The sequence below is a fragment of the Pelobates fuscus genome, chromosome 5, assembly GCF_036172605.1.
Source record: "Pelobates fuscus isolate aPelFus1 chromosome 5, aPelFus1.pri, whole genome shotgun sequence".
NCBI lineage: Eukaryota > Metazoa > Chordata > Amphibia > Anura > Pelobatidae > Pelobates > Pelobates fuscus.
This window is the reverse complement of record NC_086321.1, coordinates 381,389,170-381,416,445: the sequence shown is the minus strand read 5'-3', so window position 1 is coordinate 381,416,445 and position 27,276 is coordinate 381,389,170. Positions and strand designations below refer to the sequence as shown.

At 40.6% G+C, this 27,276-nt stretch overlaps 1 protein-coding gene across 4 annotated transcripts in view; it reads left to right on the top strand.

Moving 5' to 3' along the window:
* The window catches only part of RNF213 (ring finger protein 213), a 182,375-nt gene that overhangs the window by 115,971 nt on the left and 39,128 nt on the right, over positions 1 to 27,276 (top strand). For 3 of the 4 annotated variants that reach the window (XM_063456333.1, XM_063456332.1, XM_063456330.1), the window contains 21 exons: positions 1,084 to 1,296; positions 3,108 to 3,289; positions 4,193 to 4,313; positions 6,290 to 6,390; positions 6,539 to 6,721; positions 7,409 to 7,575; positions 7,671 to 7,770; positions 9,040 to 9,154; positions 14,000 to 14,195; positions 16,153 to 16,337; positions 16,991 to 17,113; positions 17,456 to 17,566; positions 18,741 to 18,983; positions 19,080 to 19,158; positions 19,556 to 19,590; positions 20,619 to 20,713; positions 21,314 to 21,473; positions 22,657 to 22,837; positions 24,366 to 24,457; positions 25,727 to 25,984; positions 26,494 to 26,626. In XM_063456333.1, the coding sequence (XP_063312403.1) occupies positions 1,084 to 1,296; positions 3,108 to 3,289; positions 4,193 to 4,313; positions 6,290 to 6,390; positions 6,539 to 6,721; positions 7,409 to 7,575; positions 7,671 to 7,770; positions 9,040 to 9,154; positions 14,000 to 14,195; positions 16,153 to 16,337; positions 16,991 to 17,113; positions 17,456 to 17,566; positions 18,741 to 18,983; positions 19,080 to 19,158; positions 19,556 to 19,590; positions 20,619 to 20,713; positions 21,314 to 21,473; positions 22,657 to 22,837; positions 24,366 to 24,457; positions 25,727 to 25,984; positions 26,494 to 26,626 (3,073 nt within the window). The remainder of the gene's footprint in view (positions 1 to 1,083; positions 1,297 to 3,107; positions 3,290 to 4,192; positions 4,314 to 6,289; positions 6,391 to 6,538; positions 6,722 to 7,408; positions 7,576 to 7,670; positions 7,771 to 9,039; positions 9,155 to 13,999; positions 14,196 to 16,152; positions 16,338 to 16,990; positions 17,114 to 17,455; positions 17,567 to 18,740; positions 18,984 to 19,079; positions 19,159 to 19,555; positions 19,591 to 20,618; positions 20,714 to 21,313; positions 21,474 to 22,656; positions 22,838 to 24,365; positions 24,458 to 25,726; positions 25,985 to 26,493; positions 26,627 to 27,276) is intronic. The other variant, XM_063456331.1, reaches the window with a different exon arrangement.

The following is a 27,276-nucleotide window of genomic DNA, read 5'->3' as shown; positions in this document are numbered from 1 at the left end:
TTGCTCAGAGCTCGCCCAGGGAGCTTTGCTGGCTCATTGCTCAGAGCTCACCCAGGGAGCTTTGCTTGCTCATTGCTCAGAGCTCGCCCAGTAAACTTTAATGGCTCATTGCTCAGAGCTCGCCCAGGGAGCTTTGCTTGCTCATTGCTCAGAGCTCGCCCAGTAAACTTTAATGGCTCATTGCTCAGAGCTCGCCCAGTAAACTTTAATTGCTCATTGCTCAGAGCTCGCCCAGGGAGCTTTGCTGGCTCATTGCTCAGAGCTCGCCCAGTAAACTTTAATGGCTCATTGCTCAGAGCTCGCCCAGTAATATTTAATGGCTTATTGCTCAGAGCTCGCCCAAGGCGCTTTGCTTGCTCATTGCTCAGAGCTCGCCCAGTAAACTTTAATGGCTCAGAGCTCACCCAAGGCGCTTTGCTGGCTCATTGCTCAGAGCTCGCCCAGGGAGCATGAATAGCTCATTGCTCAGAGCTCGCCCAGGGAGCTTTGCTTGCTCATTGCTCAGAGCTCGCCCAGGGAGCTTTGCTTGCTCAGAGCTCGCCCAGGGAGCTTTGCTGGCTCATTGCTCAGAGCTCGCCCATTAAACTTTAATGGCTCATTGCTCAGAGCTCGCCCAGTAAACTTTAATGGCTCATTGCTCAGAGCTCGCCCAGCGAGCTTTGCTGGCTCATTGCTCAGAGCTCGCCCAGGGAGCTTTGCTGGCTCATTGCTCAGAGGTAGGTAGGTACTGCCTGTGCTGATCATGGCGTCTTCCCTACTCCACAATTGTCCTCTAGTGGCCACAAAGAAGCCTCACGCAGCCCTAGGCTAGTACGGCCCATTGGGAAATTTCCTGAGCGGGTATTTTGCACCCCTCTGCTTGTGCTGCCTTACAGTAATCCCAGCCTGTTCCCAGTGCTTTCCACCAGATGTGACTGTGTGTTAATCTTACAACCTTTGATAAAACATTTAGTCTGGCTGATTGGTTATCATCTGTTGTAGTTAATGTGGTATTACATCAAGCAGCCAAATGGATTTCTTAGATGTGGATTTTCTGCTGTAGATCTACCATACCAACGATAAGATTCCTATTCTATTTTACAGCTTATGGAAAGTGCTGTTTCATTGTGTATCGAGGAGCTCAAACCGTCTGAAGACATCAGAGAGCGGACTCTTCCATGGGTGCATCTTGCTTATCATAAGTTTCAACACAGGCTGCAAACTCTGTCTCGAATTCTGGCCCTCAATCCCTCTGTCATGGAATATCTTGTTCAAAAAGCTGGAGAGGAAGACTCGATGATGGCCAAAGGCCAGATGGTAAGATGCAGGCGGAGACATGGAGAACATAAAGGGTGTCGGGGATTTTCTGGGCAGACAAAATCACTGTTTAAATCTTCTACATGTCTTCTTTATTGATAAAGCCATCTCCGTCATCAACGTTGAACAACAAATGCAATGCCTACGGCCTGAAATATGGAGATAAAAACTGTCTTTATTAAGACAGATTGAAAATGTGTTTGGGATTTGGCTGATGACAGAAATTCATACTGTGAGGTGAAATTACAGAACAGAGAGATCAGCCGCCACATACTACATGTCTGCATCAGTCACATCCTCAGTGGGAACCAAAATTCAGAGGGGACTCCAGGCACTGTATCCAATTCAATGAGATTCAATGTTTATAGTGCCCACAGTGCCCCTTTAATTGTGGGTAGCCATGGACTGATGAGTACGATGTGCCTGTTCCCATCACTGGAGAGCACGGAAATGACATGGGCACTTGTCCCGTTGGGCCCTTAGCCAGAGGTTAAGAAGCGCTATCTAACAGTAACCCTTATTAAGAGACTGATGCTGATCAGATCTGATCAATTTAAATTCCCTGCTTGTCTACTCACTGTGTGATAGAGGGGGAGGGAAAAGTATGCAAGATATAATACTTTATGGTATGGTTTTAGTCTACATTTCTGCATTAAATTAATTCCTAGAATTATTCTTAAAACGAGGCTCACGTTTGTTAAAAGCCAAAGAAAATACTTACTTGCGCACTTTCCCAAATTCCTATCCACATTTAAATAACTGGAGGTTTTTAGTATCACAGGAGTGTAAGCTCTCCTGCCACGTCGAGTCCTACACTAACCATTCACCTTCCAGCTTCCGGTAAAAAATCTCTAAGTAGACAGAGAGGGATATTTTTCTAAACCCCTATACATTTATTAATCCTCAATAGGGAACGCATGGGATGGGCATCAGCATTGTAACATAGCTGTGTGATTCAAAAGCAAATACACCAAAAATACTCCTACTACTCTGGTTCTATAGTCATTGCTGCTGCCCATGTGCAGGACTTATTTTTTTGTATTTGTATTTACCTTTTGTATCACACAGCCATGTAACAATGCTGCCGCCCACCCCATGTGTTCCCTGTTAAGGGTTAATAAGTGTGTAGGGGTCTAAAAAAATGACCCCTCTCTGTCTCATAAGAGATTTTTTTTTTACCTGAAGTTGAAAGCAGCAAGGTGAACAGTCACTGTAGGACCCACGTAAGAGGTTTGCTTTGACTTGGCAGGTGGGCTTACAATCTAATGGCCATTGGAGTGATACTAGAACACTCCAATTATTTACATATGCGTAGGGGTTTGGGAAGTGTGCAGATTACTTTATTTGGTTTTTATTGGATGTATTGGGGCTGATTTGTATTTTAGTCATTGCTGCCGCCCAGGAATAATGGGAGTTTAAGCACAGGACTTATGTTTGTATATTTGTATTCACTTTTGTTAAAGATATGATTTAAAGTAATGTCTAAGGTTTGTTTTTTGGGGGGGGTTTCGGTTTAGCAGAGCTGCTTTGTGTTCTCAATCCTGACTGTGTGTATTGTTCCCAGGTTGTTGATATTTTTGTTAAAGATATGATTTAAAGTAATGTCTAGGGTTTGTTTTGGGTTTTTTTTTTCGGTTTAGCAGAGCAGCTTTGTGTTCTCAATACTGACTTTGTGTATTGTTCCCAGGTTGTTGATATTTTTGTTAAAGATATGATTTAAAGTAATGTCTAAGATTTGTTTTTTGGTTTTTTTTTTCGGTTTAGCAGAGCAGCTTTGTGTTCTCAATCCTGACTTTGTGTATTGTTCCCAGGTTGTTGATATTTATGCCACTATTGCCTGCTTAGAAATGCTGAAAGATTCTCTAATGACACCGAACCCACAGGCCTGGCTGCGGCAAGTGAAAAATGTGCAAATGCCAATCGAACTTATCTGTTCTGAAAACTATCTGCAGGGACAGAGCCAGCTGTGTGTGCCAGGGATCACTGAAATCAGGTATGGCATTGGAAGAATCAAGGTGAAATGGGAAGTTAGCGATTGGTACTGCTAAGTTCTTAAAGGGATCCTGCAGTGCCAGGAAAACAAAGCCGTTTTCCTGGCACTATAGATTTCTAAGGTCCGCCACTCCCTCAGCGCTGAAGGGGTTAAAACCCCTTTAGTCGCTTACCTGAATCCAGCGCAGATGTCCCTCGGCGTTCGGTCAGGCTCCGCCCATGCTCCTCATCTGGCGAAGAAGAACTAATGCGCATGCATGCATCAATGCTTTCCTATGGGGAAAAATCTGCCGCTGGAGGTCCTCATGCGGAGTGCGATAACTGACCAAAGGTCCATTTCAACTGGTAGACAGCCATTGTGGGCAGACTTAGAGCTGCAATGTAAGTATTGCACTTTCTCTGTAACTGCAATGTTATTGCAGCACTAGGTGCAAAAGGGACACAGCACCCAGACCTCTTCAATGAGCTGAAGTGGTCTGGGTGCCTTTAATGTCCCTTTAAATTCCTATGCATGCAAGCACCTGAGGCATCCTGGGACAGTGACTCAACATAATGCTGCATTTAGGAGCAAAGAACTGTTCCCCCTTAAATTAAAGCCCATTATGTGCTGAGATGTGTTTGTTTAGTTTTTTCTCTCTTTTCTGATGTCTTTTTTTATTTCATTTTGAGTAATTTATTTTTCATCACAAAATGTACTCAGTAGGAGCCCAAAGTAGTCACAATGTAAATGTATTTTTTTCTCTATATATTGGAATTGTCTGTTTTATTCATTAACTAATAGTCTTATAAAGTAATGCGCTTGGTGGCTGCGTTTCCTGTTTGAAGAGACGTTTCAGTATCACAAGGCGTTTGGAAGACCTATTGAAAGCAGACTGGTCTGTGATTGCATATTTTGTCTCTGCAGATGTATGTGGAACGGTCTGTACTCCATGGCGTTATTCGTAGAACACGTTCTGCTGGGAAATAATGTTCAGGGTTCGGAGATGAAGGAGCTGTTAGAAGTAAATACCATATACCTTGGCAAGGTAAAAACAAACAGAATAAAATTATAAAAAGTTTTAAAGTTTTTTAATGCATTGATAATATTTTCATGGCGCCTTTGATGTACACGTTCCTATATGCCTGATTTATATGCTTCCCCCGATATTGATCCTAGAGTATTTGGATCCTCCTCCTTCTCATTTCTTGTTTAGGATTTGATGAAGGGCTAAGCCTGTGAAGTGCTATTTTAGTCTTTGCAGATCAATTTTACATTTTTCATTTTCTACCTGCATACCTTTTAATAGGAGCCTAAGTCAAACGTTTATTTTCTGCATTGAATTCTTCATGGTCTTGGTTTCATTGTAATAGAGCCTGGATAATGTTGCTTTGTTATTTTGAAGTTGCTCTAATTTTGACTCCTTCCGTTCAGTTTGGTTTAAGTACAGCAACGCCGGTAATGGCCTCATGATTACAGTGACTTTTAAATTATGCAATCATTCAGAATATTGCCTTCCGTCATACTTACCTGTGTTTTTATGCTCTTTGTGTAATTATTTCTCTGACTCTCAATGTCTAGCCTACTCCTAATGTGTTTCAGTGCTTAGCTTGTTTCTCAAAGGGGAAATAATGTCAGGAGAAGAGTTTAACTAAAGTATACCTTGTAACAATGCAATGTGCACAATGTTTTTTAGATAGTTCATATAACTACCGGTATATGGAATAATATATGTAACCATATGATATTGCTTGATAGGATCTCAGTGGAACCTCCATAAACACATCAGGTATTAAGTTTTGTAATAACATTTCAGGTATTAAGTTTGGTAATAATATATCAGGTATTAAGTTTGGTAATAATATTTCAGGTATTAAGTGTGTTAACCCCTTAAGGACACATGACATGTGTGACATGTCATGATTCCCTTTTATTCCAGAAGTTTGGTCCTTAAGGGATTAATAATATATCAGGTATTAAGTTGATTCTTTTAATATTGGTATAGAGAGCGTGTCAAGAGTGAAAAATAGAAGCTGTGTGTATGTATGTAGACACACATACATTCATACATACACACTCAATATTGATCCCTTTACCACACTGGTATCTTATATTCAAGGCGATAATATAAGCACATGCATATTCGGTATCATACCATAATAAAATGGTTTTCACTGATCTATATTGTAAGATACACTATCACAGAATTTACTATTTATATCCACACACCTATTTTCCTCTGTTTATACATGTATATCAATACGTTTATATAGTTTTCCTCTGATTGAGTTGGCAGTCCTGATATCCTCCAAGATTGTCTTTTATATAATATATATTATATGATATCATTACGTGAACACTGTATCCGGACATTCATTAATATAGAAACAATACAAATGTGGGATATAAATTATCTGTTACATTTTAATATATAAAAATATCAGGTTTCCCTAAATTGTGGAACAAAAATTGAGATTTAATGAAAGAGCAACCAAACATCACCAGCCAAGCTTTGATCACCCAGCTTCCTTCTAGTGACACCAGGCCATCAGGAGAGCACAATTATATGGCTAAACACGTCCATTAACTAAACAATGAATTAATGAACTGGTCTTTTTTTCCTTTCTTTGAGTTTGTGGTTAGAGAAAATTCAAGGACTTAAACACGCCGTTTTCACCTTTAAAAACAATCAATGTCCTTCTCTCAGGGTTTGCAAACACGTCCCAATTTATAAAACAGTTGCATTATATAAACAGTGTTTGAAAAATAAACCAGTCTATTGTCAGTTTAATTAGCCACTTGGTGGACCTGTTCATGAAACCCACATACTGTTAATAATCTCTTCTATGCCGTAAACAGTTGGCAATTTCCAAATGTTCGAACATGAACAATGTATTCATTTAGAAATATGACTCCGATAAATACACAATGTATCCAGGAAAGTATCACTTTTTTTTTTTCCCGTTAATTAAAATGAATTAAATCCTGTTTAAAAAGGCAATTAATTTCTGCTCTCTTTTAAAGGCTTTAGAGAATTTTACAGATTTAAAAACCATAGACCCATTCATGGCTGTCATAGATGTTCTTCAAAGGTGCAGAGAGGAAGTTGGGAAATCGACGTCCAGGTAAAATATAAAATCAGATTAATGTCTGCTCTTTTGTACCTGTTAATTGGCACAAATCTGGGGAGGAGTCACAGATCAGGCATATTCTAAGTTTGATCTCGATTCTATCACTACTATCTGCCAGTAATATCTGACTATATTTTTATAGATTTGGAGTGCCGTTTTGCCTGATCTGCCATGAAGACCCCAAGGAGCCAGTCTGCCTTAAATGTGACCATATATTTTGCCAGTCTTGTTTAAAACAATGGCTGAGGCCTGATAGAAACATCTGTCCACTGTGTAAAGCTGACGTGCCCGAGAACGACCCCATCGTCGTATCGGAGAATATCAGGTAATTATTATTCCTATATACACACCACCCCTACACCAATGAGTGTAAAGTGTAGTATAACATAACACAATGCAGCTTCCCAGGAGGCCTTTCCCAATAGCCCCCTTACTTAGAACTAGATACATGTGTAAACTAGATACATGTGTACATAAAATAAGCCCATAAAATATGCACATGTATATAAAGTAGATAAAATACTTTTTATACATTTGTATATTTTATGGGCTTATTTTATGCCTCAATAAAATTCCTTTTTTTAATCTAATCCTGGCGATTGACATCCCTGTTGCTTTGAACACAGTGGAGGAAGGAGAGTGGAAAAGATTTCTGGCTTTTTAGATCTTTAAGGTGCTCTTTTACCCAACATCTTGTGAGTGCAATTGGTATTGATTTTATTGTGTAATATTACGTTAGATCACTATGTGTTTTGTTTTATTTTCGTAGTATACCCACTGTATCCCAAACCTTTGTACACATAGAATTGTTATTCCTACGTTAAGTTGTGTTTTAGACATACAGCCCTGTCGGGTGATAGTAGTTAATATCAGAAATGAACATTAAATACCAGCTCGAGGCTTTAACGGCAGCCAGTAAATTTCTTTATTGGGTTTTGTAATAGACTCTGTGATGTGACCTTAACTGAAAAAATAATTATTAAAAATAAAACCACATATTTATCTTTTTCAGGAACGCCATTAAGAAAAATGTTCGATTTAGGCAGCAATGCAATGCGTTCTTTATTGATATCATTTGTACCCTGTGTTTTAAAGACAACACTCCTCCTGACAGAGAGGTCATTGATAATCTCCTCTCTTTACTCTTCACTACCAAGGAGAGTCCCACAGGCCAAAGCGGTGAGAGCCCTGTGTCAGTCGGTGTAAATCCTTCTCTCCTTCTTGGTAAATGGTCTGATTTTCATTTTCTTTTTTTACCTTCTCCTTCTCCAAAGGTTCAAGGACTTATACGAAAACCCTTTCCCCATTTGATGAAGCCATTGACAAAACGCCGGTAATCCGCTCTGTCATTTTGAAGTTACTGCTAAAGTACAGGTAAATGGAGAGCCTAGAAAATAAGTGCTGATCAGAAAGCATGGGTTTTGTGTTTGTACATGCTAAGTATCATAAATGGTACAATATATGTTTCCTCTCTGAGTAAAATGAGTCGGGAAACCAAAAGCCGGCTTCTGCATGCTTGTCTGTATGTTAATCTATCTGATTATGAATCATCATCTATCTATGGAATTATATAGCACATAGACCGAACAAGGCATATTTCTACAATCTTGGAAATTGTAATAAAAACTAAGGGAAGTAAATTACATAAAGTAAGATGACTAGAAAGTGGTGTGACAGTAACTGATAGCAGAAGGCTGCATCACTCAATGCTGCTAGTAATCCGTAATCCTTCTATTTATATTCACATGATGAAAGGGGACATTAACCTAGATGTAACATTAGCAGTGATGTTGTGACTGTTTTGTGTCCTTAGGATGTAGCTCACGTGCCATACAGCAAATCATTCACGGCTCCTCCGTGCCCGTATTCATTACTGCTTCGCTGTGTTGGAGAGTTCTTTATTCTTCTCCTGAAGTGAGAATTGTCAGAAATTCAAAGTGGATTTCAAATTCAACGCCAAAGTAGCCGAACTAAAAGCATATCTGATTGGAGACCTTTTGCAGTTAAACTATTTTGGCCTTAGATTTGAAATCCATCTTGAATTTATATCAGTTCTCTTTTTAAGGATTACCCCATATATTCTGCACAAGTACACCCCGTCCTGTACACACTCTCTAATGGAAAGCTATGGCACAGTCCCTTTCAGCCTTGATCTAAAACATGTAAGCGCCATACAAGATCTTGTACAAGTGAAGCTTCAGCTATGCTTCCTTATAACATCACAGAGTTGGGAAGGGTGTACAGCTGCAGTACAACTTTATTTAAAATCTCTGTGGTTTTAATGGAAGATTAAAGAGGAGACAGGGTGATTCTTGCACGCTGATCTAATCAACAATTCAGAGGAAGGTTTCTTTCTCTATATTTTCTATTCTGAACTGGAGTGAAAAGATAGTTATCTCAGTGAACAATCAGTGATAGAGAAGGATTCACTCCAGCGACCATGTAGAGTTGAGCACTAATATTATAAGCCAGCAGAGGGCGAAACACTATGTATCAATAAAATGACGTGACTCCTTAAAATATCCTTTGCTGCTAATAAGAGGCCAGAGCTAAATATTTAAGTTGGTTGCATTGTGAATAGGGAAGAAGTCAACAATTTTCTTTGCTTGATTTTAATGTTCCTTTTTTCTCTGTTCGTTTTAGCTTTTATGAAATAATGGTATACGCAGATAATTACTTAAACAAAATACGGAGAAATACCTTTCTAACCAGTGAAGATACCATGGAAGTATATCTGCTGTTTGTCAACTGTCTAGAGGTAAAAACAATTATTGAAGTATTTTTATTCAATATATGTAGACACAAAACACTTTGATATACACATACAGTTATATATAGAGTTAAAACATTCATAAGCATAATGCAATATAACATTGTACGATACATAACACAGCATGTTTATATGGTCTGTCTTTTCATCATTAAATATTATTAGATATTTAAACTAAGCTATGAATGGAATGTATAAACCCCATAAATAGGCACAGATAAAATCTCCTTCACTAGATGCTGGGGTGCTCAGAGATGTAGTACCAGAACGTCAGCCAATCCAAGGGCTGGACGTCCCCATCTTAGGATAGCAGCAGGGCCAGCTGCACCCCAGTCTGTCAATGTAGTGTAGGCTGAAGTCCTGGACTCTGTAGCAGGTGAAGGGAAAGATGCTACAGGTTTTTAGCCTTGCAGGAGTGTACTGTCTTGGGACTTCCCCCCCGAGGACTCCTCACACATCCATAGCATCACCATCCAAAGCTCCAAGTTATTCCAGCAAACAAGCCCCATAGCTTCACCATCCATAGCTCCTCTAGTTATTCCAGCGAACAAGCCCCATAGGGTCACCATCCATAGCTCCTCTAGTTATTCCAGCGAACAAGCCCCATAGGGTCACCATCCATAGCTCCTCTAGTTATTCCAGCGAACAAGCCCCATAGCTTCACCATCCATAGCTCCTAGTTATTCCAGCGAATAAGCCACATAGCTTCACCATCCATAGCTCCTAGTTATTCCAGCGAACAAGCCCCATAGGGTCACCATCCATAGCTCCTCTAGTTATTCCAGCGAACAAGCCCCATAGGGTCACCATCCATAGCTCCTCTAGTTATTCCAGCAAACAAGCCCCATAGGGTCACCATCCATAGCTCCTAGTTATTCCAGCAAACAAGCCCCATAGCCTCACCATCCATAGCTCCTCTAGTTATTCCAGCAAACAAGCCCCATAGCTTCAGCATCCATAGCTCCTAGTTATTCCAGCGAACAAGCCCCATAGCTTCACCATCCATAGCTCCTAGTTATTCCAGCGAACATGCCCCATAGCTTCACCATCCATAGCTTCTAGTTATTCCAGCGAACAAGCCCCATAGTGTAACCATCCATAGCTCCTAGTTATTCCTGCGAACAAGCTCCATAGGGTCACCATCCATAGCTCCTCTAGTTATTCCAGTGAAAAAGCCTCATAAGATCACCATCCATAGCTCCTCTAGTTATTCCAGCAAACAAGCCCCATAGCATCACCATCCATAGCTCCTAGTTATTCCAGCGAATAAGCCCCATAGCTTTACCATCCATAGCTCCTAGTTATTCCAGCGAACAAGCCCCATAGGGTCACCATCCATAGCTCCTAGTTATTCCAGCGAAAAAGCCCCATAGGATCACCATCCATAGCTCCTCTAGTTATTCCAGCAAACAAGCCCCATTGCTTCAGCATCCATAGCTCCTAGTTATTCCAGTGAACAAGCCCCATAGTGTCACCATCCATAGCTCCTACTTATTCCAGCGAACATGCCCCATAGCTTCACCATCCATAGCTCCTAGTTATTCCAGCGAACAAGCCCCATAGCATCACCATCCATAGCTCCTAGTTATTCCAGCGAATAAGCCCCATAGCTTTACCATCCATAGCTCCTAGTTATTCCAGCGAACAAGCCCCATAGGGTCACCATCCATAGCTCCTAGTTATTCCAGCGAAAAAGCCCCATAGGATCACCATCCATAGCTCCTCTAGTTATTCCAGCAAACAAGCCCCATAGCTTCACCATCCATAGCTCCTAGTTATTCCAGTGAACAAGCCCCATAGCTTCACCATCCATAGCTCCTAGTTATTCCAGCGAAAAAGCCCCATAGGATCACCATCCATAGCTCCACTAGTTATTCCAGCAAACAAGCCCCATTGCTTCAGCATCCATAGCTCCTAGTTATTCCAGCGAACAAGCCCCATAGTGTCACCATCCATAGCTCCTAGTTATTCCAGCGAACATGCCCCATAGCTTCACCATCCATAGCTCCTAGTTATTCCAGCGAACAAGCCCCATAGTGTCACCATCCATAGCTCCTAGTTATTCCAGCGAAAAAGCCCCATAGGATCACCATCCATAGCTCCTAGTTATTCCAGCAAACAAGCTCCATAGGGTCACCATCCATAGCTCCTCTAGTTATTCCAGCAAACAAGCTCCATAGGGTCACCATCCATAGCTCCTAGTTATTCCAGCGAACAAGCCCCATAGTGTCACCATCCCTAGCTCCTCTAGTTATTCCAGCAAACAAGCCCCATAGCTTCACCATCCATAGCTCCTAGTTATTCCAGCAAACAAGCCCCATAGGGTCACCATCCATAGCTCCTAGTTATTCCAGCTAACAAGCCCCATAGGGTCCACCATCCATAGCTCCTAGTTATTCCAGCTAACAAGCCCCATAGGGTCACCATCCATAGCTCCTAGTTATTCCAGCTAACAAGCCCCATAGTGTCACCATCCATAGCTCCTACTTATTCCAGCGAACATGCCCCATAGCTTCACCATCCATAACTCCTAGTTATTCCAGCGAACAAGCCCCATAGCATCACCATCCATAGCTCCTAGTTATTCCAGCGAATAAGCCCCATAGCTTTACCATCCATAGCTCCTAGTTATTCCAGCGAACAAGCCCCATAGGGTCACCATCCATAGCTCCTAGTTATTCCAGCGAAAAAGCCCCATAGGATCACCATCCATAGCTCCTCTAGTTATTCCAGCAAACAAGCCCCATAGCTTCACCATCCATAGCTCCTAGTTATTCCAGTGAACAAGCCCCATAGCTTCACCATCCATAGCTCCTAGTTATTCCAGCGAAAAAGCCCCATAGGATCACCATCCATAGCTCCACTAGTTATTCCAGCAAACAAGCCCCATTGCTTCAGCATCCATAGCTCCTAGTTATTCCAGCGAACAAGCCCCATAGTGTCACCATCCATAGCTCCTAGTTATTCCAGCGAACATGCCCCATAGCTTCACCATCCATAGCTCCTAGTTATTCCAGCGAACAAGCCCCATAGTGTCACCATCCATAGCTCCTAGTTATTCCAGCGAAAAAGCCCCATAGGATCACCATCCATAGCTCCTAGTTATTCCAGCAAACAAGCTCCATAGGGTCACCATCCATAGCTCCTCTAGTTATTCCAGCAAACAAGCTCCATAGGGTCACCATCCATAGCTCCTAGTTATTCCAGCGAACAAGCCCCATAGTGTCACCATCCCTAGCTCCTCTAGTTATTCCAGCAAACAAGCCCCATAGCTTCACCATCCATAGCTCCTAGTTATTCCAGCAAACAAGCCCCATAGGGTCACCATCCATAGCTCCTAGTTATTCCAGCTAACAAGCCCCATAGGGTCCACCATCCATAGCTCCTAGTTATTCCAGCTAACAAGCCCCATAGGGTCACCATCCATAGCTCCTAGTTATTCCAGCTAACAAGCCCCATAGTGTCACCATCCATAGCTCCTACTTATTCCTGCGAACATGCCCCATAGCTTCACCATCCATAACTCCTAGTTATTCCAGCGAACAAGCCCCATAGCATCACCATCCATAGCTCCTAGTTATTCCAGCGAATAAGCCCCATAGCTTTACCATCCATAGCTCCTAGTTATTCCAGCGAACAAGCCCCATAGGGTCACCATCCATAGCTCCTAGTTATTCCAGCGAAAAAGCCCCATAGGATCACCATCCATAGCTCCTCTAGTTATTCCAGCAAACAAGCCCCATAGCTTCACCATCCATAGCTCCTAGTTATTCCAGTGAACAAGCCCCATAGCTTCACCATCCATAGCTCCTAGTTATTCCAGCGAAAAAGCCCCATAGGATCACCATCCATAGCTCCACTAGTTATTCCAGCAAACAAGCCCCATTGCTTCAGCATCCATAGCTCCTAGTTATTCCAGCGAACAAGCCCCATAGTGTCACCATCCATAGCTCCTAGTTATTCCAGCGAACATGCCCCATAGCTTCACCATCCATAGCTCCTAGTTATTCCAGCGAACAAGCCCCATAGTGTCACCATCCATAGCTCCTAGTTATTCCAGCGAAAAAGCCCCATAGGATCACCATCCATAGCTCCTAGTTATTCCAGCAAACAAGCTCCATAGGGTCACCATCCATAGCTCCTCTAGTTATTCCAGCAAACAAGCTCCATAGGGTCACCATCCATAGCTCCTAGTTATTCCAGCGAACAAGCCCCATAGTGTCACCATCCCTAGCTCCTCTAGTTATTCCAGCAAACAGGCCCCATAGCTTCACCATCCATAGCTCCTAGTTATTCCAGCAAACAAGCCCCATAGGGTCACCATCCATAGCTCCTAGTTATTCCAGCTAACAAGCCCCATAGGGTCCACCATCCATAGCTCCTAGTTATTCCAGCTAACAAGCCCCATAGGGTCCACCATCCATAGCTCCTAGTTATTCCAGCTAACAAGCCCCATAGGGTCACCATCCATAGCTCCTAGTTATTCCAGCGAACAAGCCCCATAGTGTCACCATCCCTAGCTCCTCTAGTTATTCCAGCAAACAAGCCCCACTAGGGTAACCCTGAGTGTTTATTGACATATAGGCACTCAAGCTTTCTGTCTCATTAAAGATTTTGCCATTTACCTGAGACCCAAGAGGTTTGCCTGGACGTTGGCAACATGTGGCTTACACTTTAATAGCCATAGCAATGATACTAAACACCTCTGTTATTTAAATGTGTGTAGGGATTTGGGATAGTGTGCAGGTAGCTTTTTATTTATTTATTTATATTTATTATATTGGAATATGGTGAAATAGAAAGATTTTAATATAAATATTTTGTTCTTAATAGGACTCTCTGTATGAAAAGGGACATGTTATCCCCACCCAAAAGCTCCTTAAAGATGAGGGGGATTTCCTGAAAGACTATATACGAAATATCGGACGCCATGGATTAGAAGACCAATCTATGCACTCCCTTCAGGAGATTGCCCGGATTAGGCTGGCATTGGACATGGCATCTGCAATGTTCTCTGAAGAAAACGGACGTAAGTAAATACGACTCTCTGACTGCCTGTGTTAGAAAACGGACGTAAGTAAATACAACTCTCTGAACGCCTGTGTTAGAAAACGGACGTAAGTAAATACAACTCTCTGAGCGCCTGTGTTGTCCAAGTTTGGCCAAATTCAAATGAACACAATTGGATGGGTAAAAACCCATGTGCAGAATTACATACAGTATGGAACTACTGTGCAAGAACACGCAAGGAAAGAATTGTTTATAAAACCATTTCTTAAAGGTCTGTTTTATTTTAATGATTAGATATGGAAATATGCTAGGAAGCTCTACATTTCCTCAAATGAAATAAAACTTGATGCACTGCTTACTTGTACAGATGTAGACGCAGCATGCAATAGCCGCAACTGAAGTATCATAAATATAAAAGCTTCAGGCACCAACACAACTTTTATCAAAATTAAGTTGTTATGGTGCCAGGAGGCCCCTTGAGGCACTTTTACCTCAAGGGGTTAAACCATTCTTGAAGATTCAGGAAGAGTGGAGTGCTGACAGGCAGGGGCGCTGCTGATTGGCTGAAAGTGGTCAGCTAATATTTTCAGCCAATCGGTGACGCCACATTCACAAAACTAGCTCGGAAAGAAACGTGCCTTTCTCAAGCCAGTTTTGTGAATGTGGAGTCACTGATTGACTGAGAGCGTCAGCTGACCACTTTCAGCCAATCAGCAGCACCCCTGCCATTAACGAAGCCGCATTATTGCCTGGGGGAGGGTGTGGACATCGCCACTAAGACGGTTTAACCCCTTGAGGTTAAAGTGCCTCCGGGGCCCTCCTGGCAACGCTCTTCCTGAATCTGCAATTGATGAAGCTGGATGCTGCCTGGGGCGGAGGAGGCGTGGACATCGCCACTAGAATGGTTTAACCCCTTGAGGTTAGAGTGCCTCAGAGGGCCTCCTGGCAATGCTCTTCCTGAACCTGAAATTGCTGAAGGTGGATGCCACCTAAGGGGGAACTTTGGGGTCAAACTGTTCGAGAACGGTTTAACCCCTTGAGGTTAGAGTGCCTCCGGGGGCCTCCTGGCCCCATAATAACTTCATTTAGATGAAGTTGTGTTGGTGCCTGGAGTGTCTCTTTAACCCCTTAAGGACACATGACGTGTGTGACACGTCATGATTCCCTTTTATTCCAGAAGTTTGGTCCTTAAGGGGTTAAGCTTGCATATTACTGGACATAAAGTACAGCGGGGAGAGGAGACAATAAATCATAATATTACAAATCCTGCAACGCTATATATTACCTTTAAAATTTATTAAAAAATAGTCAAATTAGAAACATTGACCTAAACATTGTCCTTGTAATTCCTTGTCAGTTTTCCTCCGTTGCCGGATTAGTGACCTTTTAATGTGAATCTACCACATCAATGATTAATAATATCCTACAGTTATAGCTCAAACACAAGTGATGGTTAATGTTGTCTATTCACTGAAAGCTTGATTATACACTCATCTACCTACCTTACTTTTAATCCCTCATACCCAGGTCCACCTACCACCCTGACCGTTTCCTGTCCTTGTCCCAGTGACTGATATCAATATTCTCAGATTCTCGCAGATTATAATAGTTTATGTACTAACTGATGGCTGTGTAATACTGTTTTATAGTCACACTAAGCGACATGAAATGGTACATATTGTGCAGTGCTTTACATACTTCTGAATTCATGTTACCGAAAACACAATTAGAATGAATAAGGTGTATAGCGATATTTTCAATATACTGCTAAAAAGCAATTATTTTCTATATTAAAATGTATCATCATTTCTTTTCATTTTTAGTTTTCTCAACATTTACAGTTACTGTTGAATGAGTGAGGACTATTTTATCTTTATTTTAATACTTATCTCTGGTTGCAAAATCCAAATGTTAGTGTGTCGTCGTTGCTGTGTAAGTTAGCTGCCAATTCTGTTTTTTTCCTCTTTTCTTTTTAGAAGTAGCTGCCATAAGAGACTTCCTGCAACACGTAAAGAATTTGTGCGCACAATCCGGTAATGATTGGCACAGAGTGTATTTAATCCGCAAATTGGCCAGTCAGCACGGGATCGAAACTGTGCAAAAACTTTTCCGAGATCGAGAATACAGATGGCTGTTTCCACCACAAATCCTTCGCATACAGGTAAAAAATACTCTGAATATAATAAGTTTAAATTAAATCAGCTTTACTAAAGATTTTACTAAAAATATTAGCATGACTTTGTTTGTGCATCACTGTAATTGACAATAAGATCTCATCCTGTTTGAAATGTTTGGGAGGAGACGTGTTCCACCATAAGCTTCTGAAAAATACATTTTTGAAAATTGTCCATCTTTGCTTGAGGAAGGAAATGTATAGACTATGACATGAGTAACCAGCAAGTGGTATCAAGGAAACCCGTACAGGTCCTACGATCAGATAGTCTGTAGAAGCAAACTTGCCTACCCTAATCTGTGTGTGTGTGTGCGTGCGTGCGTGTGTGTGGGTGTGCGTGTGTGTGTGCGTGCGTGTGTGTTTGTGTGCGTGTGTCTGTGTGTTTGTGTGCGTGTGTGTGTGTGCGTGCGTGCGTGTGTGTGTGTGTGTTAGGGTTTAACAAGACAGTAGAGCCATTCCTATTTCCAGATCACCTGGTATATTTGTAATGTATTTTTAATCACATATTTCAATAATGATCAAGTTAGGTAGTTGTGGGATGTACAAAATATATTGATTTCACTTGTGGTGGCCCTTGTCATGGCAATCTGAGTAATATGTTTTTACACTGCAAGCATTAAACTGGGTGCATGTTTTTACAGGAAAGCCAAACCAACCAAATTGACCTGTTCTTGGTGTGCGGGAATCGCTACAAATGTTTGAGAGATGGCCTCGGTAAAGCCTTGCTGGAATCTGCAGAAGAAACTATTGTAAAAGCAGAGGAGGTATTGAATTTATATATTTATACCCGTTATACCGACAGGGTTATTCAAAGTGTACTTCAAACTCATGGTTAGCGTAGCAGAATTTGTAATTCACTTTAAATGCTCTCCTTAGTAAACAACCCGTGTAGTGTTTAATGTATGAGTTAGGCTTGAGTTCAGAAATCTATAAAAAAGAAATCTGAGTTTTTATGAAACATTTGTGGGGAGATTGTCACCAGTCTTTTTGGTATATTCACATCCAATTCATTATTTGAATCTAGGTTGGATATGGTCGAACAATGGGCTATTTAACTCACTCTGTGTAACATTGCTGTGTCTTGTGTCTTGTTCCTCTGTTCCAAGGAATGTCAAAGTCCTGATTGGGAGCTGTCCATCCACATGGTTCTTGCGGTTTTCCGAGAAATCACAATGCAGTATGGAGTTCAACATGACCGAAACCAACACACCGTGCTGGTAAGTATTGAGTTAAATGTTTTTAATTATTTTTTTATTTTATTTTATTATAAATGTTGTGATTGTACAGAATGCCGCAGAAGGCAAAAAAAAGTTTTTTAGTATTTTGTTTCTTGTTGATATGTTGCAGCTTAAAATAACACGTTGGGAATACAAACATTTATCCCTGCTAGAGTGTCGTACTAGCTATTTGGATTATCACAATGCACTTTATTAAGTTAGTTATAATTGAAGAATTGGGCTTGTGCGCATGCATGGCAAATCGCTGCGCTGTGCCATTCGGCATCTTCTCGTAGAGAAGATGGACTCCGTGCATGTCTTTGGAGAGCATTCGGCATCTTTGCAGGACTGCGTCGTGGAAGCCCCTCTAGTGGCTGTTAGAGCGACTGATTGTCTGAGTGACAACCACCAGAGGTGGCATTAGGCAGCAATGTTAACACTGCCTTTTCGCAGAAAACTGCTCAGCCTGCAGGGATAGAGTTTATACTTCAGAACCACTACATTAAAGGAACACTATAGTGTCAGGAATACAAATGTATTCCTGACACTATAGGTGTAAATAGCTGTTTTGATCCCTGGCACCCCCTTACCTCTGGTTAAAAAGGCGATTTTACTCACCTTTTTCCTATGCCGCGCGGATCCGGTCACGGCTTGCTCCACCCCCACTCTGCTTCCTTGGCTGAGATCATCAAACTTAATGATCTCAGCCAATCCAATGCTTTTCTGTAGGAAATTGTGCCACTGTGCAGCACTGACCCAGGAAGCACCTCTTGTGGCCATCTGAGTGACTGCATCTAGAGGAATCCCTAGACAGCAATGTAATATTTCTCTGTAAAGGCAGTGTTTTCATTAAAATGCTGGTACTGAATATACTCACCAGAGTAACTACATTAAGATGTAGTTCTGGTGACAGTAGTGGTTCTGGGGTCTAGAATGTCAATTTAAGGGAGAAAGCGAAGTGTTTGATTTGAAAACTGATGTCTTGCTCATTCCACAACATTTACATTTTATGCCACAATTATTTGGGGGGGGACAATGTAGCAGGTAGTAATAGCATGTATCCGTTTTCTCTGCACCTATAATTGGAATAGAGCAGAATAAAATGCTTCATTGTAGCAAAGAAAGGTCTGATTATGAGATATTTCACCTTTTCGTGTCTCCCCCATGCACACAGCTACATGACTCGGTGAAGACCCATATTCAGGATGTCTCGTTTCTTCAGGAAGTAACCACAAGGCAGTTTGTGCATTCCTTACTCGATAACAGCCGGCCCTTGCTGAAAGTTGCCCCCCACATGCAGGGTGCACATTGTGCCGTTATTGGACTGGCCACACACCTTGCTGCGGTTCTGCTGAGCGTGCAAAACAATCTTATTGGCCCACTCAGGAATTTAGCATTTTTCCCTTACAAAATGCAGGTAAGATTTATACTGTCGTGTTTCTGAACAGATAAAAATTTATGTTGTTGCTACTTTGCTAATATTATTCTACTTTTATACAAATTTTATTTTAAGAATTCCTATCTGCCTACAATGCCAGAAGACTTGTTTTTCCAGTTTAAAGGGGCTGTGCAGGAAAAATTGACTTGGTATGGTAAGTATGAGCTCTTTAAAATGGGCAAAAACTGCATTAATTAAAGTGATGGGAATAATGTAATGGAAGTCTGAACTATCTAAAAATGACGTGGTGAGACACGGAGAGTGCTTCGCTTTTACTGGAAATCAGTTTGTGTTCCCTCTGTCACCCCCATGTAAAAGCAAGTCTTTGAGTAAGTCACTTGCTGCTCCCTTCACTAAGACCGCATCCTGCTCCGGATAAAATAGCTTGTATCTACATCCGATGGTAACCTTAGACAAAATGCAATGGTCAGACCTGGTTAGTGGCCATTAATAAATGTATACATTTTACTAGACAGCGTTGTTACTTTGCCAATAATCATTCCATCTGTTAAAGTGTTTTGGCAATAACTAATATAAAACGTTTCTTTCAGTTTGCCGCAACGGTCATTATTCTGCAGTTGGAGAGGTAAGCAGACTCTATGTACACTTTATATGCTTCAGAGGAGCTTTTCACATTTTTAAATGCGTTATATAGACAATTTCGAGTTGATTTTGATTTACAGAGTTGATGAGGAGGGCAAGTTATGTTTCACTGTTAAATTATTTCCTATAATCTAAAATATGCTGTTATTTTTTTCACTTTCTTCGTGGGATTCATCCGAGGCCTCCGCCTCGCTGGGAGCATCGGGCGCCATTTTGGTTGGTGCTGGCGGGCTAGGCCTCGCAAAGGAGAGCCGAATGTCGGGCATTTTAGGTGGCTCTGGCAGGTGGTACCTCTTGTTTTTCCTCCCCATTACTGTCTCTATACGAGGGTTGCTCGTTTGTTGCCGGTTTAGGGACTCGTGGTCGGGTTTTTAGTCTCTTGTTGTAGGTCTCTGGCACGGAGCTGCACAGAAACGCGTCCGTCCGGGTAGCTAGTCGGCCACGCCCCCCTGCTGTTATTTTTTAACATCTGGGTCTTTTACCACTTCTACTGGGTTTCAATGAGGGTAGAGCACCTCTTCTTATATTCTATAATATAAATCCAATTCCTACTTGTAATAAGAAGGCCTTCAGCCCCTGAATATTTGCCCTACTGAAATCTGTACTCTTTCTCTTTGGGTGGAAAGGTCTTGGATTGAATAACCTAGAATTGTGATTGACGAACTTGTGATCCGATCAGCTCTTATTAAGTTAATTATGGTCATTGGGCCAGAGGAAGGGGTAATTGAGGTAATGGAAAAGCTCATAGTGTGAATGTCAAAGGTTTTACAAAAGACATTAAAATAAAAGGTAGTATTCTGCGTAATCATGTGTTACCACCATGTACCATTCCTGGAAAAATTCTAGAAAAGAGGAATACGGGGGACACCTAACTTACGTTCCCTAAAGAGATGTACCACTTTTAACTATTAAATGTGTGTTATATCGGATAATACGCTCAGCTTGGTTTAGTTTTTACAAAGGTCACAATTTGTATATATTTTTGTAATTATATTATTATGTTTTGTGCAGTGTGGTCAACCAATGCAGGAGGGAAGATGTGTGGATTGTGGTGAAGTGGTTGGAGGACAGAACCACATTGCGCATGCTGGATTCCAACGAACGCAGTAGGTTTTATTATAGTTTAATTTTGAAAATAATCCTGTCACATAAGAAGCACTCCTATTTTACAGCCTCTAGATGATGTGCCATTTGCATTGGGTAAAACCAGCTTTATTTTCAACATATATACCACTGCAAAGTATGCAATTACTTCTGTGCCATAAAATATTTATTTTAGCCCTTAGAAATGTATTAATATGTTGGCACTGGTATTGATGGTTTGACTGGCTCAGTGTATATCCCATATAAATGGGTAAATAAAAGCTCTGCTCTGCATAATTAACAAAGGAAAAAGTTACATATGAGGTGGAACAAGGAAGCTTATAATTTGACTTGAGGAAATGACACTTTTCATTATGTTTTTTATGTTTAGCAAATTAATTCAACAAAACCAACTAATTGACTCTTCCAGGTAAAGAGATTCTTGCAGATCAGATGTGTAGTGTGCAGGCAGGGCTAAATGAGGTCTTCGAACTTGGCTAGTTACAGAGCTACACCTTGGGAAACACCCTATTATTTTGACTGGAGTGGTTACTTTCCATCAATTAACTTGGCTAGATGTCTACAGTTATTTATTTATTTATTTATATCTTGTCTTTTAATAGAGACAATGTTGACCGAACACAGACTGGCCACGTTTTGGGAAATCCAGAGCAACGAGGCGTTTCAGTGGCCCCAGACAGAAATGTCCCTGTCCCCGTATTTATTATATTAAGGCTGGTTACTCACCTGGCAATGCTCCTGGGAGCAGAGGAGGATCTACAGGTACAAAACCATTAAATACAATAAAATAACTACCCATGTGAAGCCTGTCCAGAAAGTATCCAGCCATGTAATATGGAAAAATAGAGACATTTACTGAAGAAAATCTAAGATCCAAGAAACATTCTACACAGGACAATGACTCCTCAGTCCCCTTCAAAGTAGGCACCTTGGGACCTCACACAGTGCTCCCAGCATCTCTTCCGATGTTCAAAAAACTCTGCAAAATCCTTTGTTGGAATCGCCATCAGCTGCCTCTGCGTATTTACCTGTATCTCATCGATGGTCTGAAATCTCTTCCCTTTCAAAGCTGACTTTAGTTTTGGGAAAAGCCAGAAGTCACAGGGCGTCAAATCATTTAACTGATTCTCGACCATCTTTGAAGTGTTTGTGCCACACTTTTATTTGTGCTGCACTTATTGCATCTTCCCCGAAAGCCTTCTGAAGCACACAAATATTTTCCGCAGAGAAAAATTAAACTTTAACACAAAATTTGACGCAGGTTTGTTGCTGTACGTGCTCAGTCATTTTGAATGTGACGGCCTCACAGTACACATGCTCACTCAGTGGTGTCTAGCACCCCCTACTGACTGGTACAGTGTTTACGCATGCGCATTCCAATCCACTCTCCTTGGCTGCCAGGTCACATCGAAGTCTCGCAAACCATTCTCGTTACATTAACAATAGCTGGATACTTTCTGAGCAGAAGCTATATATGCAGTGGCAATATGTGAAATAGGATAGCTACTAATGAGGTCCGTTTGTTTTTTTATCTTACTTACTAAATGTATGTGAAATTTATGTTTGTTTAGCAATAGGGTTATAGGGGAAGATTTATTAAAGCATTCTGTTATGTCATTTATTTTTCCTCCCTGAATTGTTTGCTTTTATTAAATTGTTCCAAATATTGTCTGAACAGTGTAATCGTATATTTCTACATCATTACTGTCATTTTTCACATGAATATCCATAACATAAAGACTGGCAGAAAAAAAGAGAAGTGAAATAGAGAACCTTTCTGGGGGAACAGGTGACAGACAGAGTAATAATTTGTGGCATCAATGAAAACACACAGTGTACGTTCAGAAATGACTGTTAGGGGGATAAAGAAGCTTCACGTGACCTAAAATTTCTGCAAAATGCCAATAATCTCATGATTGAGTCTGGTGTATGTCCTCTGTTACAGAGTATGTCTGGTATTGTGAAGCCACCAGTCCCAAATCTCGGACACTTCCTCCTTCGACATATTGCGAGAGATCTGGAGCAGCTGAGAAGCACTCTTGGAAAAAGTGCAGATGAGACGACCACCGTGATACACCTGGTGATCTACCGCCTGTTCCAAACCACTCAGCAGCAACAGGGACATTGTACGTAAATCAAACCGGCCACATCTTCTCTTTACAGTGTAACGTATAAGGGACAATGGGTGCATTCAAGCTGCATTCTGTAAAATGTTTTTACTAATTTGATTTATTTTTTCTTTAACTTTATTCACATCACAGACATTTATACACTATAGAGCCAAGTGCCCCAGTAAACATTAGTCAAACACTTACTGGTGTGAGGAGTGCCGTAAACTGCAGTAAATAGTGTTTCCCACAGATCACACAATTTCTGTGCACCTCTTTCTCACACAGTTTTATGAATTGGGAGATACTGATAGGCTGTCAGCTGATGTCTAAAGCTTCCTCATCTGATGTAGCCATGAGAAGAAAGAGTGAGCTGACAAGCGCAATCTATTCCCCTGAAGATTTCATGGTGCCCAGAGTCTTTAAAGGGACACTATAGTCACCAAAACAACTTAAGCTTAATGAAACCATTTTAGTGTATAGATCATGCCCCTGCAGTATCACTTCCCAACTCATTTAGGAGTTTAATCACTTTTGTTTCTGTTTATACAGCCCTAAGCCACACCTCCCCTGTCTGTGACTGACACTGCCTGCATGGAAACAAAATGGTTTCATTTTCAATCAGATGTTAACTTGTTTTAGAAGTTTCTATCTCCTGCTCTGTAAATTGAACTTCAATCACACACAGGATGCTCCTGCATGGCCTAGCTGGCTATTAACAGAGCAGGAGATAATAGAGTCTAAAATAAACAGACTGTGCAATAAAAGAAGTGTAAACATTAGATGACTCTTTACAGGAAGTGTTTAGGAAGGCTGTGTAAGTCACTTGGAGGGATGTGTGACTAGGGTTCATAAACAAAGTGATTTAACTCCTAAATTGCAGAGAATTAAGCAGTGAGACTGCAGGGGCATGATCTATACACCAAAACTGCTTCATTTAGATAAAGTTTTTTTTGGTGCTTAGAGAGTCCCTTAACCCCGTAAGGACACATGACGGAAATATTCTGTCAAGATTCCCTTTTATCTTTTAAGCTGTGTCCTTAAGGGGTTAATGACTGTTCTTTGTATTAATTATGTCTGTTTGAAGTCACCGTCTCCATCCCTGGACACACCGTTTTAACTGAGGTCTCACTTGGTAAAGTGATATAAGTAATAAATGTCCCCTTTCTTGCTGGCTCTGTCTCTGCCGATTTAGCTCCATATTAAAGGGATCCTTGTGGGCAGTAGATTATCCATTTTGTATTAATAATTTTAACCCGATTCAGGTAAGCATTCCTGCATTACCCTAGTACTAAGCCTCATAACCACTACAGCTCTTTTTTTTATTTAACCATCTTTATTTTCAACATTCAATCAGACTTAACAAGAAACATATAAAAGACATGTTAAGTTGCAATTCATTTAGAACCATCCTAAAACAATATGAAAGTAGTCCAGTCGTTAACTAATTGAGAAATCCTCAAAAAGACAATTTCTGCTGAAAAGCTGCTTTAACTGCCTTTCTCTGGCTGCTGTCTAAGGATATGTCTACATTGTATTCACTCAGGGCCTGTTCGCTTCAATGAAACGTGGTCGACTAAGGATGGCCGGAACGACTGGGAAATCCAGATGAATCACCTGATTGGTCCTGTACTTCAGGTAAAGCAAATAGGAGTCTTAACTCACATGGCACGCGGTGTATGGGTGGAGAAAGGGGACAGACTACGGCTTTTAGAATTAGAAAGAAATTGCAATATTTCTGCAGAGTCTGAGACGTTTTGGGGTTTTTATCCCTTTCTTATAAATGTACTCTTAGAAGTCCACTATAAATTTTAAAGACTGTAGTTAAATACGTTATAGGGTTACTCCAAGCAGCATTGAGACTCCAGCAAGATGTTATATATATATATATATATATATATATAAAAATGTGCAGCAAATATAATTGTCACTATTTGCATCTTTAGGAATTCTAAGAATTCTTGAAATTTACAGAGATGCTTATTCACCAAATGAAAAATTGTAATAAAGTGAAAATGAAAAAAATTAAAAATATTTAAATTTCTGATTTGGTAAAAAATCCTCCAATTCTGCTTTTGTCCCAGTTTAGCTATGTAGCCGAATTTTTTAAATTTAGTTTTCAATTCCTTGCAAGTCTGGAGTCCATCCCCCGGCCCATTGAAACCCCCCTTTAATTTCTGTTAATATTGTTTTCATGTGATGCTTCATAGTAAGCAAAGGACATCACAATCTAGCTCAGTCCTGGCACATTCAGGGCACATATTGCAAATCAGGAAGTAAACGAGAAACATTGTATTTCTTATCTTGCTTATAACTATAATTTGCAGTTGCAGGATAAAGCGGTGTTAATCTCTAGAATTAATTCGATTTTCAGACCGGACAAAGACATGTTTGTTAAATGCAGGGAATAAGTAAGCATATTTAAATCTACAAGTGACAGCTATGCTTTTAAAGAAATTGTATTTGTGGGAGTGGGGGGTTAACTTATTGGAAATACATTTTATATAAAGGGATTGTCTAAATTTGATAGATGTAACGTATAGATATCCTCTGCTAAACTGCGGGCAACACATAGCTTATGATAGGAGAAGATTAAATACGTCCAGATCTGCAAATAGCCAGCAATGTGTTTGAAACAGACTTGCTTTGGGCATAATCCAGATTGGAACTGTAGGACTTTTTTGAGTCCTTGAATACTTCTGATTTCAATAATAAAATGTTGTCCAATTTTGAATAAACGTTCGTATCATTTTTTTTTAGGGACTTATTCATTGCAATTTTTTTCTCTTTTAGTAGGAGTTCTTTGGAATTGGTTCTTATTCTTCGGATTGGAATACCAGTTACATTTATCCTCTTTTAGTTAAAAGGTTTTTAGTGTTTCATAATGAACTGTCCCTCTACATTTAGACTTTAAATGAAGATCTTCGAAAAGTCAACGAGATGATCCGCAACGACGAGAGGATCAGTTCCAATCCAATTGTAAAGATCGTGTATGGCGACCCCCTGATTAATGGCGACCCCATGACTTTACCAAAAGACACTCGTCTTCACTGCTCCAAAGTCTGGAGCTGCAGGGAACGGATCTCCATTGGATATCTGCGCCATCTGGTTCAGCAGAAAAATGGGAAAGAAGCGTTTCCGATACTGTGGAAGTTTTTAGAAAAAGTAAGTCCATACTAACTGCACGTCTGGGACACAATTTACTATAAATCCTGTTCTCCAGCATCTTGTGATTCATTGTATCCAGTGTGTGTGTTCCAGATTCCTGCTGCCTTACAAAGCTTGTTCTGTCCTAATTCAATGTTCTCATTTACTATTTAAAGGACACATTAATAAAACGTGTTAGTTTACGGTTCTCGATTCCTATGTCATGCTGCTAGCGGTGACATGATCATTTGGACAGTGTAGTGATTGTGAGGGATGTAAGGTATATAGTTCTTTATGAATTACCCAGTGCCATCTCCCCTCTATCTAACTCCATTAATTAGGAAAGTAGGACAGGTGACATGGATTAAATGTGTTCTCCATGTTGGCTTCACATTGTTTGTGATTGTAGACCAGGAAACCATGACCAGGATGCTCTCAGACAGCACTAGAGTTGACCATTCTAAATATACAGCCTGATTATGGTTTGCGGTCACTCATGTTATTGGGGTTTTTTTTTTCCCCCTCAGGAAAATGAACTTAAGATGGTAAAATTCCTACCTGAAATCTTAAATCTTCAAAAAGATCTGATAAAATTATTCCAGAATAGCGCAGACGCCAACCAACAACCAATAGAAGAGTTCTTAGACGGCATACAACTAGGTAAGTGAGATTATCATTGCTGCCTTTATCTCACAATATAGAAAGGGGGAGAAGCAATGGTAAAAAGATAATAAATTGCTATGTCACTCCAGAGCTTATGTGACAATTCTTCTTGGCGTAACAAGTTTGTAACTCACATATTAACTATTTTATATCCTTAAATAGTTCTTCTTTTTTGTTTTGTTTTTTAACATTGGTTTATCCAAACCATCTACTAATAATCTAATGATGGTCTCTATTCTGCTATAATTCAAACCATCTACTAATAATCTAATGATGGTCTCTATTTTGCTATAATTCAGCTCCCTTGGACAGTGAATCCTTTACTGATTAAGGTATAACAGGTAGAAAGTGTATCTTAGAACTGAGCCCCTCGATGTTCCCTTAGCTGGGAGCAGCCAGAGTTTATCTGTCAATCCCTGTTATATGAAGGTTAGTCAGGAGTTGTGGATTCTCTCCAACATGAGCTTTGTATTTCCTCCAAATCCATGAACTAGATTAACAAATTGTTGTTAGTGTGAATATTTTTGCATAAAAAGTAAAACCCAGCAGTTTGACTATAGATCAAAATTTACCTACTAAGCCCTCAGTGAATACTTTCCTACTTCGTACCCCTACTTTTACCCTTTGTGCCACTATACCCCACTCCC